This window comes from Ceratocystis lukuohia, assembly GCF_044167205.1.
Source record: "Ceratocystis lukuohia strain C4212 chromosome Unknown Supercontig5_pilon, whole genome shotgun sequence".
In the NCBI taxonomy this organism is placed as follows: Eukaryota; Fungi; Ascomycota; class Sordariomycetes; order Microascales; family Ceratocystidaceae; genus Ceratocystis; species Ceratocystis lukuohia.
Window position 1 is genome coordinate 2,023,604 of NW_027263524.1, and position 21,217 is coordinate 2,044,820.

General features: G+C 45.8%; 3 protein-coding genes across 3 annotated transcripts; 2 read left to right on the forward strand and 1 right to left on the reverse strand.

Annotated features, from left to right (window-relative positions):
• Positions 1-5,596: 5,596 nt before the first annotated feature.
• HOO65_050452 (uncharacterized protein) lies at positions 5,597-5,863 on the reverse strand (the record flags this gene model as incomplete). The annotated part of the gene is made up of 1 exon (XM_071000897.1): positions 5,597-5,863. The coding sequence occupies one exon, from the start codon at positions 5,861-5,863 to the stop codon at positions 5,597-5,599; it is 267 nt and encodes an 88-aa protein (XP_070858511.1).
• A 1,645-nt stretch (positions 5,864-7,508) lies between these two features.
• Positions 7,509-8,797, forward strand: HOO65_050453 (Retrotransposable element Tf2 155 kDa protein type 1; the record flags this gene model as incomplete). The annotated part of the gene is made up of 2 exons (XM_071003403.1): positions 7,509-7,637; positions 7,688-8,797. 2 exons carry the CDS (start codon positions 7,509-7,511, stop codon positions 8,795-8,797), a joined length of 1,239 nt encoding a protein of 412 aa, XP_070858512.1.
• Positions 8,798-15,263: 6,466 nt separating this feature from the next.
• HOO65_050454 (Vegetative incompatibility protein HET-E-1) lies at positions 15,264-18,925 on the forward strand (the record flags this gene model as incomplete). Its single annotated transcript, XM_071003120.1, has 5 exons — positions 15,264-15,318; positions 15,372-15,510; positions 15,572-15,850; positions 15,914-17,960; positions 18,023-18,925. 5 exons carry the CDS (start codon positions 15,264-15,266, stop codon positions 18,923-18,925), a joined length of 3,423 nt encoding a protein of 1,140 aa, XP_070858513.1.
• Positions 18,926-21,217: the final 2,292 nt, after the last annotated feature.

The window sequence follows — 21,217 nt, forward strand, 5'->3', positions numbered from 1 at the left end:
TAATAAGGTAGTGATCAGCCTTTAGACAAGTGTACTATCTTACATCCAGATCTATGCCCCATTGATTTAGCATTGTCTATCACCTTCCATTTTTGCACTACAGAGCTTTTGATGGGCGTGAAAGGCTATATTAGGGGTAGTCACGTAATCACAGGTCCCTACTATATACTGGCACATCCATATTATTACGCATGCAGAGCAATATTTATGCCGTGCCCGGAGTCCGCTAACAAAATTCTCATCACGTAAGGGGCGTGCTGGCATCCTATTATTATTGTTAGCTATTTGTTGAATGGATGGCCCAAGAACTATTAACTCAAATCCACCATATTGACCGAGTTTGTATTTTCTCTAAAGCACTAGGCATAGCAGACGAATAGAAGAACATCGCTTAAACGGGATCTCGGCGTAATTCGTTTTGCAAAAGCCGCTCGAATCATGTAGCATAAATCTGCCCGAGAAAAGATGTAGACAACCTGAGAAACAGAGTTAAAAGTATTTAGGACAACATAAAGCAATGAATCAATTGGGGAAGACTGCTAATGACCCACTACAGGCGGGCCAATATTCCGTGGAGATCCTAACTCTCTTAGAACAACATTGGGTAAGCAAGAGCCCGACGTTAGGTGCATTGCATATGGTGCATGGCAAATGGTACATTCCGAGGCTTAGAGCTTGATTCTTGATTTATCAATCGATATGTTCATCTTTCATAGTACATTGGAATAAACCTACAGGCCAACCACCCAGTGATTCTACTGAGATCAAACTGTTGTTCTCGACTGCATAATGGCTATGTAGTGCTGGGGCTGTGGTGGGTAGTTGGATATTTGTTGTTGATATGCGAGGCCTGCCTGGGTCCCTTTGACATTGCACGTACCAGCCTACCAGGATGTTCCCTCGAAATGCTTCCGAATAGTTTTCCTTTTCTCAGCAATGTGTATTTAGTTTCTCTTTAGGAACAGAGCATTCTAATTCAAAAAAGGCCTGGCTTGAAACCATAAATACACCAATCCTTTCATACTGTGATGCTCTTCAAAGTCTCACCTTAGTTTGTGAGGATGAGCTGGATGCTCATGTTCTCTTCACAGTAGTCCCAATGTTAGTTTACTCATTCTACGGTGTTGTCTATCTTGAAAAGAGATAGTTCTGAAATCTCTAGCTAAACGCGTCCTTCCACACTCCCCCGCTGCAAGGGTTTGCTGACGAATAGCTTGCCTATATTAGAACCAATTTCGGGGGGGAATGCTGTATCTGATCCGTACTTCATATCATAGGGGATTAAACCACGTCTTGAGGTCTGGCTGTCGCGTGACAAAGTTGGAAGGCCAGTGCTTGCCAATGGGTAGAACATGGTGGTCGGCGAGCAGTGGATTGACCTTTTTTTTTTAACACTATGTAGCCGTGGGGGGAATCCTCATGAATCAAGGCCAAGAATAAGTTTGACAATGACCTGCTTGTCTAGATCGGGTGGTCTCTGTAAGTCCGGAGGCCGAATTCCAAGTTAGTTAGCTTGAGTTTAAAATGGAAGCTTGAGCAAAGGACAGATACCTATACTAGTACGTAATCCATTACTTCCAAGTACTAAATCATGGACAAACGCCGATGACAATGAAGTTTCTAAGAGCCTGTACACCGGCCTCTATGTGCTCTGTGGTCCATTATCAACGTGAGCTCTTGTGGTGTAGAAGTATTAATGGCTTTACACAAGAATCTCTTGAGACATGTATATAAGACCTTTCCTACCTCCATCATACTCGGTCGTTTTACTTCTTCTTCACATCTACATCAGTTCTCTACCTCCTCACACTTACCTTTACCTACAGTCCTTTGAAACTTCATTTTTACTCTATACTTTTTTCCGATCTTCTTGTCTTGATATCTCTCAGCATTACTTCTACCAATAACCAAACCAACAAAATGCGACCTTGGACTGTTACCTTGCTCCTCGCTCTTGCTAGCACTGTTAGTGCACTGCCTTCTTTTGATGTGCCCAAGACCGAAGGTAGCCGTAGCCTTGTCGCCAGAGGGGATGATGATGATGATGATGATGATGATGTGCCTTATTCGAACTGTTGCCGTTTATCTCAAACCTCCTGTGTTTGTACACTGAATTATGATCAGTCTGAACTTTTGGTGGCCATGTCATTTTGCGAGGGTAAACCCGATTGTGACCCGGAGGATTATTAGGCCTGGAATTTCAGATCATCTTTAAATAATCCGCGAGGCTCTGTTCTCTGATTACATTATTTACCACATTCATTTTATATTCTTTTATAAAAAAGCCACAAAGCATCTTGTCAACTAAAACTGATTACTATTCTCTTCTCCACATATCTCAGCAATAATGTGACATGTTCTTGAGTTATGACTAGCCTTTCTACAAATTCTATACTGCCTTTCCCTCGCCAGCCCTGACCTCCCCTAACCACCGCCTTTCGATAGCTCGGTCATCACCTGCACATTGACCTTTTTCTGATTAATTCCAGCCCTTCCCTCACCTATAGCCTTATTGCACCTATTCCGTAGCCGGGTCCTTTTTGCTCTATGCTGTTTACCAAGAGTCTCATTTGCCTGTTAAAGCATCCGATTGTCGGACTTCAATAAGACATTCTGATCCATTATTGCCTCCGTTCCCTTTGAAAGTGAGTGGCCTGAGTGTCTAAAGAATTGATGAGGGAGCTGCTCTGATGCCACCTCACTCGTCTTTCGAGGTATCCCCATTGTGCAGCCACAGACTCCCACACTGACTATAGAAAAGACCGACCTCCCGGGGCGAGGGAAAGGCGGTGTGGAATTTGTAGTAAAGCCGGTCATAACTCAAGAACATGTCACATTGCTTCTGAGATATCTAGAGAAGAGAATAACACTTAGTTTTAATTGATAAGATGCTTCATTTCTTTTTTATAAAAGAATCTACAATGTAGGTGGTAAAAGAATTGGGCACTCACTTGGATTAGGCGCTCACTTGTAACTTATGTTAATGGTTGTTAGTAACCTAAGTCAGGGTTACCAAGATTCAGTTCGCCCAAACGTTAGGGTTAGCATCAGACATCAAGGGTCTTCTTCCAAGGCCCAAGTGCTTGATCTAGAACATGGTAGTGATGGATATATAAACCGGCTGAGATCCGTCCCTCGGACTAGACTTACATAGTCATAGAACAACTTCAATAATCACTTACTCCTTCTTCCTCTTCTTCACAGGACATTCAGTACGTCCTCCTAATAGCTACTGTTAATGGTGGTAAAAAATTGGCCACTCACTGCTATTGGGCGCTCACTTTTAACTTGCTCTAAGCTATACCCACCCAACTTCGATCGGTAAAATGAAATCTTGCCGGCTTCAGTGATGTGTTTATTGACATTTCTTTCATTCTATGTCGCCCTGTGTTCATCATCAATTGCCTATTGAAAATTCCAATGTGCCTGATAGCTGAGGTAGTTTGTCAGTCAAGTGAATGTGGCGAATTCTCCTTGCCTTCAATCCCTTCAAATTACCCTGAAATCAAGTCTCCGGCGCCTTCGAGACCTTGAGTCGCCGCCACCGTGGCATTCAATCGCGATGCAATACTATCCCAAAGTCACGAAGACTATATGATCTTAAGGAACAGATAGCAGTCCAATTCATTCTAGATCTAGATTCGCGAGGATTTCCCTCACGACTGCGTTTTGTCAAGGAAATGGCCAATTCTCTGCTAGCTGGCCACTATGTGTCATCCATCGGCAAGCGCTGGGCTCAGAACTTCGCGAAGCGACAATCAAAGCTGAAGACGTGTTTATTTCGCAGATACCACTGCTAGAGAGCTAAATTAGAAGATCCAATGATTATTCGTGGATAGTTTAGCCTTGTATAGAGCACAATCGTGAAGTATGGTATCCGACCAGATGATATTTGGAACTTTGATCAGACTGGGTTTATGATGGGCATCATAAAAGCTAGAACGGTCGGCATATGTTTAGAAAGGTATCTCACCTCTGAAGTACTCAGGCGTGATGAAGTAGAGAGGGGATAATCAATACAAACAATTCTACAACAAGTCATACACCATAATGTTCAAGTCTGTGTTCGTAGTCTTCGTGTATGTAGAGTAAGTTTCTAGGGTTCACTAGGGTTATGGCCATTTTCTCTAGGGTTGAAGGCCCAGCTCGACACCGACTTGGACTCTGATTGTGAAGTTCAACCCGATAAGTCCGGTCTACTCAGGATTCTTGTGAAACTCACAGCTCATCCGTATGGCTATACGTTTATTGGCAAGGGGATGATGAATCTTGCCGCACCCTTCATCGCGCATGAATTGAATGTGTATGATCAGCTGAGACCTGTACAAGGCGACGTTGTTCCAGTCTGTCTTGGCCACGTGTCTATGCAACAGACACTCAGTTATGGGTTCCGGCCTATTCGGCAAATGCTCTTGCTATCATATGCGGGTGAACCAGTCATGGACATGGACTATGGTGTTGTCAACAATCTCGACTCCAGGCTTCTGGCGCTTGGAGTTGTTCATGGCGATGTGCGTTGGGCGAATGTGACGCATGATGTTAAGTCCGGGTGCACTATACTGATTGACTTTCATCGATCCCAGATGATGGAAAGTCCTCCTAACTCTTGGCGTATTGGATGCTGTGAAGATGCGGCTGTGCAAAAGAATAAAGGTGAGAATGCTTGTGATGATGGTAGACCTGTGAAGAGAGTTCGCTTGGAAACTTGACATGAACGCAATTTGACGTGGTACCCATGGAAGTGTCTGTCTCTAGGGATAGGGAGATATTTTGAGGATGTGAATGGACTTCATGTCAACTTAACAATACACATCTGACAAGTTGGTAATCAGCCATTTGTAGATAGTTTTTGTGTTGTATTCTTGTCGCCTAGAGCAGTACAATCTTCAAGTGTGATGATTACAGCGACTAAGAACTCCTCACACCTGCAGGCTTTAGTGGATAAAGAAACTCTCCACCGTGCATGCAACTTTTCACGATCAAATGGAGGCTGGATCATTGGCAGCTGTCCTAATATATCCATCTCACGGCTTGTTTCGTTCCAACACTCGCAATATGAAACAGACCTGTACTGAGGTGTAGTTTCTTCGTGCAGCATGCAGCGAGCTTTGAGACGTATACATAATTTATCGCACATTAAGTAGACCAAGATTCATGTCTTTTGGCAGTGCAACTATCAACAATGTATAAAGTCCGTGGAAATTGCAGAGGAATACTATTATTTCCAAGTATAGTCCATTATAAATAAGCATGCAATCTGCTGGTAAACTGGGTCGGGGTTACCGGATTGTTGCCCCTAAGCAAGTTCGGCCGAACGCTCTCCGGGGTAACTTCTAATATGATAAGAAAGGCCTATCCCATGGGCTTTTGTTCTGTCTGGACACTTAGACAAGAAATATTTAACCCGATCAAGATCCGCGCTTACTTCAAGGATCAGATGGACAAGTTAGAACCAAGAATTGGGCAATGTTCCTCGGCCAATAGCATGGTTTACTGCTAGTGGCTCCCAGGTTGGTTCTGCATGACCACTCTACTTTACCAGTAATTAGCATCACTTCCTGTATTGTCTGTGTTGTAGTATCTTGTCTACCCTGTATTATCCTTCGATTGCATCGTCTGTGAATGCTTCTCGTGCTGTCGGTGGCGGCTCGGGATCAGAAAGCACTTGGAATGGCAGTGGGCCGTCTCGCTTTCGGCGGACCAGGCTGACATGGAACACCGGGTGAATGCCGAGCTTCTTCGGGGGCCGCTGGGTGCGGACATTCTTGAGCCTAGGGTTGACTTTGTCACCAACCTGGAAGGATTCTGCGATTTGTCGGCCTCTATTGGCATGGCCATTCGACACTTTTTGGGACAAGGCCATAGATGCTTGGGAAAATGCGGAGGCTTCACGGTGTTTTGACAACCAGTTGTGTCCAAATGTGGCAGAAAATATACCTAAGCAAGTAGGAGTAGGGCATAATACATTAGTTTCATTGGAGTCTATGTAGTAGCCATGGCAGAAGAAGAATGGGCCAATCCCTATCGATGCTAAGACTCGGTTGCTCAAGGCGATTTGTGTTTGGGACAGCAAAGAAACCCAGTCATCTTGGAGATAGGCAGTGAATGCTCGGAGGTAGGTTTCTATTTCCTAGTTATACCGTTTTTGTGCTCCATTAGTCTCAGGGTGAATGCAGTAGACAATCGGCAGGAGATACCGAGTTGGCAGCATTCAGCCTAGAAAAGGCCGACGAACTTGTGGGCCACGGCCAAAGGTAATAGCTCGTGGGGTTCCATGGCGGGCGAGTATATGGACTAAGAAAGCGTGGGCAACATCATGGGTAGTGGAAGACTTTAAAGGTGTAAGAGCCTTTAACTTAGACAAGCAGTCATGGCATCCATAGTGGTGGTGCAGCCCTTGGACGGAGAGCGGTTGACAACGAAATTCGAGTGCAATTTCCTGCCAAGCACGCTCTGGGATGGGAAGAGGTTTCAGTAAACCGCGTTTTTGCTCACGCTAAATTTTACACTGGCCACAGGTATCACAGTTCCCTACAAAACGATGCACATCTTCAGTAAGCCCAGGCCAGGCATAAGAGCGGCTCACCAGGTCTCGTATGGTCGTATGGTGGTGGCGCCGGGGCTGCTTGTCAGGCCTGGGTGATGGGTAGCTTGGATTATACCTGTGTGGAGTGGTTCGTAAGCGGGAATTTATAGGCGATCACGCCAGAATAGGTAAGAGGAGCATTCACTGATCTACCAAGGCAGGCCCCAACCATTTGGGAACATCTGAGTCTTTTCTTGTACAGCTAGTATCTCTCGCCGATTTTAAAGCGGCGCTTCAAAGGTTGTGAGGTTCTTATTTTGCAAAGGGTGAAGGGAGACTGGATTAGAGGCGACTTCCATGCCTCTGGGTCTTTGCCAGGACTTTTACCTTGGATGGCTGCAGTGATGTGCTGGTAGAGTCGTTGCCACGAGATGTACCCTCGATTGCAGTCTATCGTCCAAGGAGTCGTGTGGGAGGTCTTGGTCTCGCCGTGACAGGGCCTCTGAGGTGACTTGCGCAGTTCCAGGTCTGTGTACAGGAGTAAAGTCGAACCCAGATAGCTCATAGGACCAGCGGCGTTGGCGTTCCGAAAGGGTCTAACGGGTCGGGAAGTAAAAGAGATTGTGGTGATCGGCGTGTACTTGGAATGTGATACCAGCCAGTGTTTCAAACAGGAGAAGATTGCCAGCATTTCTTTATCACGGATAGGGTAGTTAACTTCAGCAGGGGTATGTTTACACAAAAGATATGCAACATGCTTTATAATTGATTGTATTCATTCTTCGCTCTTTCCTTCCTCAGCCCCTGAGTACTTCGACTATGAGATATGTTGTGTTTTCTATTTGTGTTGTTCTGTGACAATATAAGTCCAGTATTTCCATTTAAGTTTCCTTACAGTTCTATATTTTCCTTTCTCCAACGTTCAGTTACCCCTTTCCTTATGTGCTGGCTTTCTTTGATCCGTAGGCGGTGGAAAGCAGAGATGACATCGACCGTGGAAGAGTATTTGGCCGAGGCGATGTCGTGGAGGATGTCGTGGATCAGTGGCAGAGTGTATCCATCTTTTTCAGTGATATTGTTGAGGGCACGTCCCCTTACGTGGGGGGTCTGGGTAAATGGTACCCAATGTATGTAATAACTGTACAGCTGTGTAGTTGCTAGCTTTCCCATGCTCATATTGTGAAGACACTGCATTTTGTGGCTGTGTGGACATTCCCGTCTACACGCATACATGCTGGATTTGGTGGTGTCATTGAGGAGATTCCCGGTACAGCGGGTGCACAAGGCGGAGAAGTTATTTGTGTGGAACCTGTGGACATCCAAACCAGCACCGATATGCTGGATTTGGTGGGTCCATGGCGAGGTTCCGGATACAGCGGGTGCACAAGGCGGAGAAGTTATTTCCGTGGAACCTGTGGACATCCAAACCAGCACCGATATGCTGGATTTGGTGGGTCCATGACCAGGTTCCGGGTACAGCGGGTGCACAAGGCGGAGGAGTTTGCGTGGAACCTGTGGACATCCAAACCAGCACCGATATGCTGGATTTGGTGGGTCCATGACCAGGTTCCGGATACAGCGGGTGCACAAGGCGGAGGAGTTTGCGTGGAACCTGTGGTCATCCAAACCAGCACCGATATGCTGGATTTGGTGGGGCCCATGACCAGGTTCCGGGTACAGCGGGTGCACAAGACGGAGAAGTTATTTCCGTGGAACCTGTGGACATCCAAACCAGCACCTATATGCTGGATTTGGTGGGTCCATGGCGAGGTTCCCGGTACAGCGGGTGCACAAGGCGGAGGAGTTTGCGTGGAACCTGTGGACATCCAAACCAGCACCGATATGCTGGATTTGGTGGGGCCCATGACCAGATTCCGGGTACAGCGGGTGCACAAGGCGGAGTTATTTGTGTGGAACCAGTGGACATCCAAACCAGCACCGATATGCTGGATTTGGTGGGTCCATGGCGAGGTTCCGGATACAGCGGGTGCACAAGGCGGAGGAGTTTGCGTGGAACCTGTGGTCATCCAAACCAGCACCGATATGCTGGATTTGGTGGGGCCCATGACCAGGTTCCGGGTACAGCGGGTGCACAAGACGGAGAAGTTATTTCCGTGGAACCTGTGGACATCCAAACCAGCACCTATATGCTGGATTTGGTGGGTCCATGGCGAGGTTCCCGGTACAGCGGGTGCACAAGGCGGAGGAGTTTGCGTGGAACCTGTGGACATCCAAACCAGCACCGATATGCTGGATTTGGTGGGTCCATGACCAGGTTCCGGATACAGCGGGTGCACAAGGCGGAGGAGTTTGCGTGGAACCTGTGGACATCCAAACCAGCACCGATATGCTGGATTTGGTGGGTCCATGGCGAGGTTCCGGGTACAGCGGGTGCACAAGGCGGAGGAGTTTGCGTGGAACCTGTGGACATCCAAACCAGCACCTATATGCTGGATTTGGTGGGTCCATGACGAGGTTCCCGGTACAGCGGGTGCACAAGGCGGAGGAGTTTGCGTAAGACCTGCAGACAATTACCGTTGGAGATTTTTGATTTGTTAATGGAACTGTTTGAGCCTATCTTTCCGGGCACGCCCAGACTGTTCCGACTTCAGATGCATTTTTTCCAGTTCGTCCTTCATCTCAGCCTGGGTTGGGAGTGTTGGGGAAGCAGGATCAGGGCAAGGTTTTGGCTGTCCTGAACTAGTGGATCTTCTAAGCCGCGAGACAAAATGCCACTGATTTCTTCTTGATGTGTTCGAAGACGGAAATAGAGCTCTGATGCCTCTTTATACTCGACGTGGAGCAGGATTGTGGCTTGGCCAGTTGAGATAAAGCCGCACGGAAGCCCGAGAGTAACCATATAATGGTACGAAGGTCTTTCACCTTTGGCAATCCATTTGTAATCCTAACACATGTGCCATCCGGCTTGACTTTGCGCTCAGATGACTGTGCTTTGATCGGCCGTGTGCCATCAGTATCAGGAGGTGAGTTGGCAGGACGCTTTCGATTGCGTCTCGCGTGCGAGATATCTAGTGAGGGTCTGCGGCCACGTGAAGTAGATGCACTTACGGCAGTCGCCAGCTCCGGGATATCAGCTCTCTTGACTTCTCATCATGTGAGCCATCCATCCCTGAGCCATCCTTTGCAGCACACAAATGTCTGGAAGTGACGGAAGTAATAGCCTATCATCAACGGCATTAGAAATATCGGTGAATTGTCGCTGGCGAAGCTCTGTGAAATCGGCCCATGGAAGCACCTTTCTAGGACAGTTGTGGCCAAGAACGGATGTTGAGCCTTTGGCAGTGGTTTCCAACCCTTTTTGGCGTATTCTGAGAGTTTAAAAGCAGTACGCGTAGAGGTAGTAAATGTATGCGTGAACGGATGGGCGTTCTGTTCTGCCATATGGATGTCGTTCTCCGCAAGCCGATTGTATTTTTCAGCGGCACGATGTTTCTCGGCATCAACACGAGCCTTTGTTTCCGATTCTTTTTCTCTATCCACTGGAGACTTGGGTTAGATCAGATCCTATCTGTTCATTCGACTGTACATCTCACTTACTTCTTGAGAGCTACCAATGCAGCCTTCACTGCTTTGACAACCGGGAAATCTAGATTGTCCATCCCGTAGAATAGATTATTTCTGGTTTAAAATAATGATGATATCAGATCATCAGCGAAGAAGGCAAGGTCGATCGTTTGCGAGAATGCATAGTGAAAGAAGGAAACAAAGCGGTTGCAGACCTCGCAGCAAACGCGGGGAGGGAACACTGACCCGATGTCTAAAAAGATTTTGTCGAGTTTAAAATGTGTTCTTACAGGAGAGGAGGCCTTAAATATATTCCAATCAAGCCTAAAGTGGGATTCTGGCTTCTCCCGGAATAAAAGCGGCTAAACATACGACACATCATTGTGTGAATTGATTTGATTTAGCGCTTTGTTCTTGGAATCCCCAATCGGAATATTTTAATCCTTACCACAGCTAACCAATCACATTGGCCTGCTTGTACCTGTCTCAGCCACACCTGTAGCACAGCACATGTGACTGACCCACACTTCACAGACAGGGGGCTAAATCAAGATTATTCATGCCAAATCACCATAGTACGTACCGCTTTTGCTGTGACCCGAGACGGCTTCAGCTTACTATGTTATTAGGAGCTACTCCAATAAAGCTTGTCTCAATGTAGCTGTGAAACATTGTTTCTTTTTCAGCACGGAGGATCCGATATGTTAATTTATAGGCCAAAATTATGTGCACATATTGCGAAGCTGATTTTTCACAAGACTTGTGTGTAGTGGTTCGATTTGGTTTTATTTGAATTTATTTATCGTCTACTGGAATCACCAGGATCGGGCGACGCTGGATTGTTTACCGGACAGAGTTGACCCTACGCAAAGCTGGCAACAGATTTTGGACGAGAAGCACATATTCTCCCCAGCAAGCTTGTTACTTCCCTTTCTCCTGAAGTCAAAAAAAGGAGAAAACAAGACAGAACCAAACCAAAGACGAAGAGAAGGGAAAGAGAGCAAAACCAGGGATCTATCCCCGCATCACCACCAATCAAAAGGCCTGAACGCCCCACCCCACATCTTTCCGTGCTAAGCCCCCTGTAGGCAGTAGTTTATTGTGAGTAAGCTTCAATTACTCTTCCTAATCTTCTGAAAAGGCGCCCCTCTGATAGACTAGTACTATTCTATTCTGTTTGGGGATAAGTGCAGAACTAAGAATTAACAGAGACGAGCTGTCTAAAAGTAAAACATCCTTTGTTGGGATGATATATTGTTGGCTTCACCGAAATTCAGTCAAATTTGCTGAGAATAATCGATTTTTTTTTTACTTTTGTTGGGAATTGGATTAATTAATCATGTATAGTAGATATTTATCTAAGGTTGCTTCGGATAGACCGCAACATTCATACTAGACATAGATAGGGCAAGAACTAAAGCTCAAACTACAATATAGGTCAAGAAAATGTTGGGCTCGCAAACAGTCTTGTCCCTACATATTTGATTTACGAGACTTATGCATAATCATGGCGGGCTCACGGGGGCTTTTTGAATAAAACCTAGGTGCAGCATTGCTACTACCAACGTGAGCTGAATAACAGGGCTACACTGAGCTGAGGCTCTATTGTCAGAGCATTGGTAGTATGCTTTAGAAACGCCGATTTCAAACAATACAACGCCTAATTCAGTCATGGGGGCTCCGAGACAAAAATGGCAACCGCCAAACTGTAACATGCTAGAGAACCTCAGTCACCCACAGGAATTCATGGGCGACACTCCAAGGCTATCGGGAAAGTTTGTAGGAAAGCTTCATTTAGAAGACAGATCTTATATGCGTCTTGTGGGGGGAATATCGGTGTCTGCACAAATAGTACTAATGAAAATGAATATTCTACACTGTTCCTGTTTTATTCTTTAATACCTGATGTTGAAAGTTAAAGCATTGAGAATAAATTGCATGTTATTCAGGCCAGAGCTTTGTGGTGTGGCATTGGACATGCAATCGCAATCCTGGAGATATAGTTCTCACACTGATCTTTGATCAGTGTGAGGGTTAATAGCATGCTTCTAGCCCTAAGGATTGTCGCATTCACACTGTGTTCTTAGTTTAGGCACTTGCAAGATGTGCCATACAGATCAGGTGCTAGGGCATCTCTCACTAGCCTTTTCTTTTTCAGCAACCCGCATTGCATGAGATGCATGTACGAGCACTAAAGGGGTTAGTATTCCCAGTAACCGTCGAGAAATATTAAGGCCACGTAATCAAGCATATTCCCATTCCTTGAACCTTTGCACCACGCTGTGTCACGAGATCTACCAGGCTGTGTATATCAAACCAAAAGTCTTTTGTTCTCGGAGGAAACCGTATGCTAAGAATACTGCCTGCCATGGCGTCCACAATTTGCTTCCTTCTTTTTTCACAGTCTGGCAACATGTTTGGGGGTCGGAGTGTGCAATAAACCGAAATAGGCCCACTGCATCCTGCGATGAGAACGGCGGCAAGGCCTCAGAGCCTGATCTCGAATTTTTGTCATTTGTATTGACGAGACCGCAGTGTCGAAAGATCTTCCCTCCCCATTTCCAGTTTTTTACCAAACACCTCTATGCTGAGCCGGTCCCGGATCAGCTTGTGGCACCAAGTACAACCCTGTAACGCTGTGGGGGGCTTTTGGATATCCTTTATGGGCAGCATTAGCTCATGAAGTTCTAAACAGGATACCACGAAACTTTGCTTACAAAAGCGTTCTCCTGATCTAGGCGTATACGCCATGGACGAGAAGATAGTCGGGCTTCTTGCTCTCCTTTCTTACCGGATCCCTTTTAATGTTTGTGAATCTACCCTAGCAGAGAGACTTGTCTCTGGCTGGATGCATCGTTTGGTGGATGTTTCAGACAATTGTAAAAATCCTAGTTGCGCAATCTACCCCCTACTTTATGAATAGAGCATTAAATTGGGAGAGGAGCTGGAAGAAGTGCTGATGCTGGATGTCTTTCTTTGTTGGCGTAGTGCTGGCATCGGAGATATTGGAGGGTGTTGCAAAACTCAGCCCCCTCGTTGCATTCGATGGATGCCAATGTACAGTAACCCCCTAGGCCCGTCCCTTTTCAAAGTTTTCTCCGATCTCTGCTCGGAGTCTCTGTCGGAGAGATTTGCGTTATGGGTCTAAGGCAGTGCTATCTTACGGTCAGGCGTTTTTCGGCCTGCTCTGTAGGCGCATTGCTAAACCCACAATCGTCAGCTTCTGCAAGATGCACAGGTCCCTTACCGCTTGCTATCTCCCTACTGAATTTTAGGGGGCTAATATTCTCATTCTAGTGTTTGTTCCTAAGAGGCAAAATCGAGAAGCCTACCTTGACTGTATCCTTGTGCAGATGGAAAATCGCGCCTTTGATACGATACCTTGGACAAATGCACGAACTCGGCTGATGATTACATCAAGGTTGGATGCTCTCAGCTTGGGTTCGGCGAAGTGCCTATCGTTGGTTTGGTGATGTGCCTGCGGGGCGAACTAACTGGCACTATAGTTCGCCTTCCTTCAGGAGACGACAAAACCAACCTTGGCATCATTCTGTCTGTTGGGGGGGCTTGACTCAAAATAGTATCCGATATTTTGCGACTCACCAAATCGGAGAAACGGGAAGTCTTGAAAGCCTTGCAGTCATTGATAAAAAAGGATGCATGTGGATTCAATTCCGACATTCTAGTCGGAGTTTCTTTCATGACCGAAGGGTTTTGCAGAGCATTATTAAGGGGTTTATTGTTTGAAAGACAAGGCCTTGTCTAGATTCATTGTTATTAGCTTTAGTGCATTAGGAGCGTACATGCTAAGCCAATGCCCTAGACAAGCGAGACTCCTAAAAATCCTAGCCCCAAATCAAGACTTCAATCAAAGCTGAACAAAGCATTGACCTAATTGAAATAACCCCGCCATGTCCGTGCGTTGTGAGCTTTAGATCAGGGCTGACTAGACTGTCTGTCACCTGGTGCCAGATGGCAGACGCCATAATACCCCTCCCCCGCCTTATCTGGGCTATTTACATGGTGATTTTTCAAGAGAAAAATTCCAAATAGCGCGTTTAGATACTGCATGGCTGAGATGGTGATGACTCACGTTCCGCTACTCCAAGGGACATGCAGTCTGTCTGTGCGCTAATGCCACTGCAGTTGGTTTTGTCTATGGTGCCAAGGTATAAACGGCTGCTTGCTTATTTGTTGCCGCTGGCAGTAAAAATGCAGAGGCAAGCCTAATCGCCTAGCCTTGTGTATTTTCGAGGCTCGGCCCGCCTGCAAAGCCCCAATCTGAGTGCAGTGGAAACACGGAGACTTGTGTGGTTTTCTAGGATATTGACTACGACCGATGATTGGGTCAACTGCATTCTCTAATGCATTGCTACGACTGCTTCAAAGTCTAATAGCGAGTCGCTTCTGAGCTGCAGAAGCTTGTTGATCAGTTGTGAGAGACATTGGTGAAGATCCCCCAAGTTTGCCCTGATTTGCCCATGCCCAGTATCATCGAAGCGAGGATGGGCTGACATGTGTATAATTGAGGAACGGAATTAACATTACATGCTTAAAAAAGCATGACTGACAGAAGTTGTGACTCTTGATTGATACTAACTGGCGACATTTTATTGTAGGCTCAACTGGATGGAGTCTACTGCTAGATTTAAATACGAAGCACAATCTATAGATACACGATACCACTGTGCAAAGATGGCGTTAGCTGCTAGATTCACGAGCGTCTACCAACAAAACAGCATCCCTTTGGTGTATGTCTAAAAAAAGACCTACGCCATCAAATATGTATAGCTATTCAAAGTCATAGTGCTAGTTCTAGATGTTGAGCACTCCATGAAAAACTACTCTCTGAAGCTGCAGTGCGAACTGGTTCGAGGTAAATACCACCCTACTTACTTGGTTGGGCATCAATGCTGGATATCCAGCGAACTGCTGACAGAAGGTTGTGACATCCTGAATAGCGTTCTAGTAGCCAATAAACTGGGCGTAAACTGTCTCCTTGGGATCATTCCCCTCACAAGATCTGTTTTCTCCAGCCTGACTGGACTTTTCTTTTTCTTACTCGTATCTCTAAGTTATCTGCGTATACACGGAAAGTGAACAACACCACTGTCCAAACTATTCCACATTGATCTTTGCTGCATATCTTCGAATTCACGCGTCTCCTGCACTTCGATTTCTGGCCTGATTTTTTCGCTAACGCTTGACCATCATGAGCTCATCTACGCTACTAGCCACCGGGTCGCCCTCGAAGATCCTCTGTCTCGGTATGCCATTCTAATGTCAATCTGTTGTGTTGTCGTGTAGCTAACTGTTGTAGATGGTGGTGGTGTCCGTGGACTATCCAGTTTGCTGATCCTCGAGGAGATCATGGAGTGTATAAAGAAATCGGAGCGTCTTTCTGATGTACCAAAACCTTGCGAAAGATTTGACTTTATTGGGGGAACGGGAACTGGCGGGTATGAAGTTTGCTGACTATACTTGTATGTTATAAAAGTTTCGTTAACACCCTTCGCATAGGATCATTGCCATCATGCTTGGCCGACTAAGAATGAGCGTCCATAAATCCATCCAAGAGTATAAAATCCTTGCCAATACGGTATTCGTCCAAAAGTCAGCACCCGCTACTGAACCCTCAAGCGCCTTTTCGGCTCGGGAGTTAGAGATTGCGATTAAACGAATGATTCGCAACAACTGCCAAGATAAACAATGTTTGAGACAGAGTGGCGGCTCTATAACCGGCCTTGACATGTGTCTACATGAAGATATGTTGTTCCTCGACGAACGTGGCACGAAGACGTAAGTTCTATACATGCATGCCTGGAAGGCCGTTATATCTAATATTGTGTTTTGTTTGTCTAGGGCTGTTCTAGCGATGACTAAAGTCAATCTTGACACGAAACCAACGTTATTCACAACTTATAACACACGTGAGAACTTTAGAGGATGTGAAGTTTGGAAAGTAGCTAGAGCCACATCTGCAGCCGCTACCTTCTTCGAATCAATAAAACTTGGCCGCGACGATATCGAATTTATCGATGCCAGCTATGGCCACAATAATCCATGCGAAGTCCTCATCGCAGAGGCTAAGGAGCAGCTACCAGGCAAGGAGATGATGATTCTCAGCATTGGGACAGGCCTCGATGATATTATCGAGATCAAGAATTCGGAAAGTTCTGTGCTCGAAGCGCTTTCGAAAATGGCCACTAGTTCTAAGCAAGCCGACTTGCGACTCAAACACATATATGCAAGCACTGGAATGTACCATAGATTCAATGTCGATAATGGCCTTAAAGACACCAAAATCTCGGATTGCCAAGAGTTGAGCAATATCTCGGCACACACGAACAACTATCTCAATGAGAACAAGCAATCTGTCATGGAGTTCGTTACAGCCTTGACAGCGAGAAGCGTTTTACAGCCTGAAATCTACCACAGCGAAGAAGACAAGAAGTGTCTTCAGGAGCTTTACGTGGCCGATCCCCGAACAGACAAGACGAGCATCGAAAGCAAAAAAGGCGGCTTGCTGAATGACTGCTACAAATGGATTGTTGAACACGAAGACTTTCAACGGTTCCAAATTGAAGAAGAATCCCGAATTCTTTGGATCAAGGGCGAACCTGGTAAGGGCAAGACGATGCTCCTTTGCGGCATCATTGATCACTTGGATTCGAAAAAATCAGTGCCTCTTTCCTACTTCTTTTGCCAAGCTGGAAACAATCAAGTGAACACGGCCACCTCTGTGTTACGAGGCCTGATATATGACTTGGCATACCATAATCCACATCTGACCAAGTATGTGCGAAGCAAGTACGACTACAAGAAAGAACTGTTCAAGGACGAAAATGCTTGGCATGAGCTGTGTGGGATAATGAGCGCTATGCTGAGTGACTCGAGTCTGAGAAATGTCATCCTGATTGTCGATGCCCTGGATGAGTGTAGTGAAGGCCGTCAAAGATTGCTTGAATTTATCGCGCAGCCCTCAGCCGCCAAATGGATAGTGTCGAGCCGCAATTGGCCAGATATCGAGGAAATTCTGGATGATGCAGAGCAAAGGGTCAAGATACACCTTGAAGTAAACCAGGGCTCGGTCTCTGATGCAGTCCACTTCTACATCCAGTTGAAGGTAGATGAGCTTTCACGGAAAAAGAAATACAATGACCACACAAAGGCGGCTGTCTTACAACATCTGCAGGCGAATGCGGGTGGTACTTTCCTTTGGGTAGCCCTGGTTTATCAACAGCTTTCCCTTCCAGAAACTCGCAACTGGCACATTAAAGATACGCTGAAATCATATCCAGCCGGACTTGATGAGCTATACCAACGAATTTTGATGCATATATCCGAGTCAAAAGATGCAAAGCTATGCGAAGATATCCTTGGTCATATCTTGATCGTGTACCAGCCTCTTACTTTGGAAGAGCTCTATGTTCTTGTCGAGGCATTAAACGACGTGGGCGAGGAGGAGGTGCAAAGAATCATCAACTTATGCGGATCTTTATTGACTGTTCATAACAATGTAGTTTCTTTTGTGCATCAGTCAGCAAAGGACTATTGTCTGGAGAAAGCATCAGTCGAGATCTTACAATACCAGCACCAAAGGGTCGCGTTACGATCCCTTGACATTTTGCATGAAGTACTACGGCGCGACATTTACGGCTTGGAGGCGCCTGGATATCGGATTGACGAGGTTTCAGTTCCTGAACCTGACCCACTGGCTCCCATTCGATATTCTTGCCTGTTCTGGGTTGACCATCTTTGCGATTCCCCAGCCGATGATGTAGTCAGCATAAACAAGGGGATATTGGCTTTATTTAAAGAGAAGTACCTTCAGTGGTTGGAAGTGTGCAGTCTTCTCCGCAGTATTTCTAGCGCCGGAAGGGCATTACAAAAGCTGACGGCCTATTTAGTAAGTAGTTTCACGACGATGGGAAGGGCTATGATGAAGCAGGATTTAACAACGTGTAGCAGAAGAAAGCACCGCAAGATTTACAGAAAATTGCCAAAGACGCTCAACGATTTCTCCTCTCCCATGGGGGAATTATTGAGATTGCGCCTCTACAGGTTTATGTTTCAGCACTTATATTTAGTCCCAAAAACAGCTTGATAAGGCAAATGTACAATCATGAAGAACCGGAATGGATTGAGCCAAAACCACAGGTTGAAAAGAATTGGGATGTTTGCCTACGGACTCTTGAGGGTCATGATGACACGGTGAGATCAGTGGCGTTCTCAAACGATGGACAGCGACTGGCATCAGGGTCTTATGACAAGACAGTCAAGATCTGGGATGCGACTTCTGGTGCGTGTCTGCGTACTCTCGAGGGCCATGGTGGTTGGGTGGCATCAGTGGCGTTCTCAAACGATGGACAGCGACTGGCATCAAGGTCTTATGACATGACAGTCAAGATCTGGGATGCGACTTCTGGTGCGTGTCTGCGTACTCTCGAGGGCCATGATCAACAGGTGACATCAGTGGCGTTCTCAAACGATGGACAGCGACTGGCATCAGGGTCTTATGACAAGACAGTCAAGATCTGGGATGCGACTTCCGGCGTATGTCTACAGACTATCGAGGGCCATGATGGAGAAATGACATCAGTGGCTCTCTCAAATGATGGACAAAACCTACGTTCATCATCATTGGTTAGCCCAACATCGTTGCTTCACCCCAGATTTTATAGCTATACTATCAGCGAAGATCGTGCTTGGATACAGAAAAATAAGCAGCCGGTGCTTTGGCTGCCACCATCGTGTCGTCCTATCACCTTAGCATTGGCACCAAACAGAATTGCTTTAGGGTCTTGGTCTGGTCGCATCACAATTATGGGATTTAGATCTACTGCCAAGCATGGCAATCTAGTACCAGAGTGAACTCTTTCCACATTACCCTAGATGCTACCCTTTAGCCTGTATGCTAAGTAAGTGTACCAAAAATATCGATCCCTGAGACAGAATATAGCACAAAAACAAAAGACACATTTATTCAATTGGAAATAATCAATATCATCTTCCTTAGATATTTCAACAACAGCCTAAACGTTCTTGAGATATGACTAGACCTACCACATGTTCCACACCGCCCTGCCCTCTGCTGTGAAATTGTTGTCTTGATTGAACTTTTCTTCTTTTCTCCACCAAGGACCTCGACTACGAGAGATTCATACCCAGGCTTACAATTATGTGGACTTGTCTGCACATCACCTTGGTCATCTTCTGGCGTCCCCTCGTGAGGCTCGATCGTAGTGATACACTAAAAGTTCGACTTTTGTTCTAGCCTAAGCCCACCATTTCTATGTCTTCTGATCTTGCATCACATTCCCCAGTTCCCCACACCTGCACATCTCTGGGGATCTTTACACTCTAAAGATCTTGGGAAGACTATGTGTCCTTTGTTCAATAGTGGTGTTGTGAGTCTGCCTGCCGGTATTTCCGATGCAGGCAGGCAGTCGATGGTGATGCGCTCTGCTTGAACTTTTATTTGCAACGATTCATTTGTTAGGTCTACATGACGTATCTTTAAGGTCGGTGGGAACTGGGCGTTTTTTACTTCTCTGATAGTCTGTTGGTTGCCGTAGTGTATCCTTAGTACCAGTGGAATAGGGGCCCAGATCGCCTCAGCAATGTGCTACTTCCACATAGACTCCCTGCTCACCGGTGATATACTTCTGACGTCGAGGTAGCGGTCCGCTCGTTGCTTTTGGCAAAGATTACTGTAGACATGAATCTACTCAACTGCCTTTGCATGTTTCTGAGGTCTGAAGATTGCGTCCGAATAGACCTAGAATGCTGGGGCCAGTGTGGTGTTCTTCTCCTCTCTTACCAGAAATTCATCCCTAGATTGCTAAACATATTCCAGTATGTTAAGTCATACTGACTACTTGTATTTAAGCTCGGTTCGCTAGATACTCTGAAGCAATACTGACACCGAATTTTAAATCCGGCCTTGTGTTATTTCCGAACCCAAGAAGATCTCCCATAAGTTGCTTATGTGTGTTCTTGAGTTTAAGATCACACTTGTCAGACGGGTTCTTCGGGTGCCGACGATTTCGCATCGGACATGTGGCTGGGCTTTTTTTCGAGTTTTTCCATAGGTCCCCCACTTGTTCAGCAACCTTCCAATATATGCATACCGATTTAGACTAGTGCAGGCAGTTCTGCATTTACACATATTGTAGTCCGAGGTACAGTGATAGGGTTCTGCCTCTTGTGCATTCGAAGATTGAGCGGGTTGCAGTGACCTGTTCTGTAGCTAATCTAGTGCACTCCAAGTCTCTGAAATGAATTTCCTATCACTAATCTACCCATAGCACAATAAATCGTTGTCTCTCTAGACTTGTTACTGGACATGGATCTTCTAGTACTGGTTTTAGGTCCATCAATTCTGTGATGACTCTTGTAAAGATGATATTCCCTAGTAACAGACTGTCTCTGAAGCCAAATGTGGCTGTCTTTATCTGGAGAAGGTGGTTCTTATACTCTCCAGTATACCCTTTTATTTAATAGGCTGTGGAAGCTTTTCATTCATGGAAATATTGGATACATCCCACCTGGTGAGAGACATGCTCTTCCGAAGAGACAGGACTACTGTCATGCACAGTGAGACTGATGGCACTTTGGCAGTGTACAGTACCACTAATGGATCTTTCAATTATAGATCTTCTCAAATCGTTACTCTTGCCTTTCAAGACTTTAAATGTGCTCCTGATTGATTTCTCTTGTAGGAGAGGACCCATTTTCTATCAAGAATCCTCTCATCTGCTGCCTCTGCTAAATCAATCTCGTACTAGCTCTCTTCGGCATGTGTTTGCATATAGGCTTCTGGCGCTTGCTTCCATTCGTTGACCGTCTAGCGACTTGGGGATTCCTTGTAGTAGACTAGTGTTGATGACATTTCAAACATGGCAATCGGATGAGTCTGTCGGCCCCGCTGTCTTGCCTTGAAGATATCTACTTTCAGTCTACTAGGACTATGAAAAGTCTACCTCCTTGCCATTTTCTTTAGGTACCACTTGACTACCAACTACCCGCTGCAGCCTCAGCACCACAAAGCTATTATCCCTTTAGGAAAGTAGAACAACAGTTTGTTCTAAATAGAATAAGTGGGCAGCTCGAATCTAAGTCTACACTATTGTGCTAGGAAAACTGAACATGTAGATTGATCAA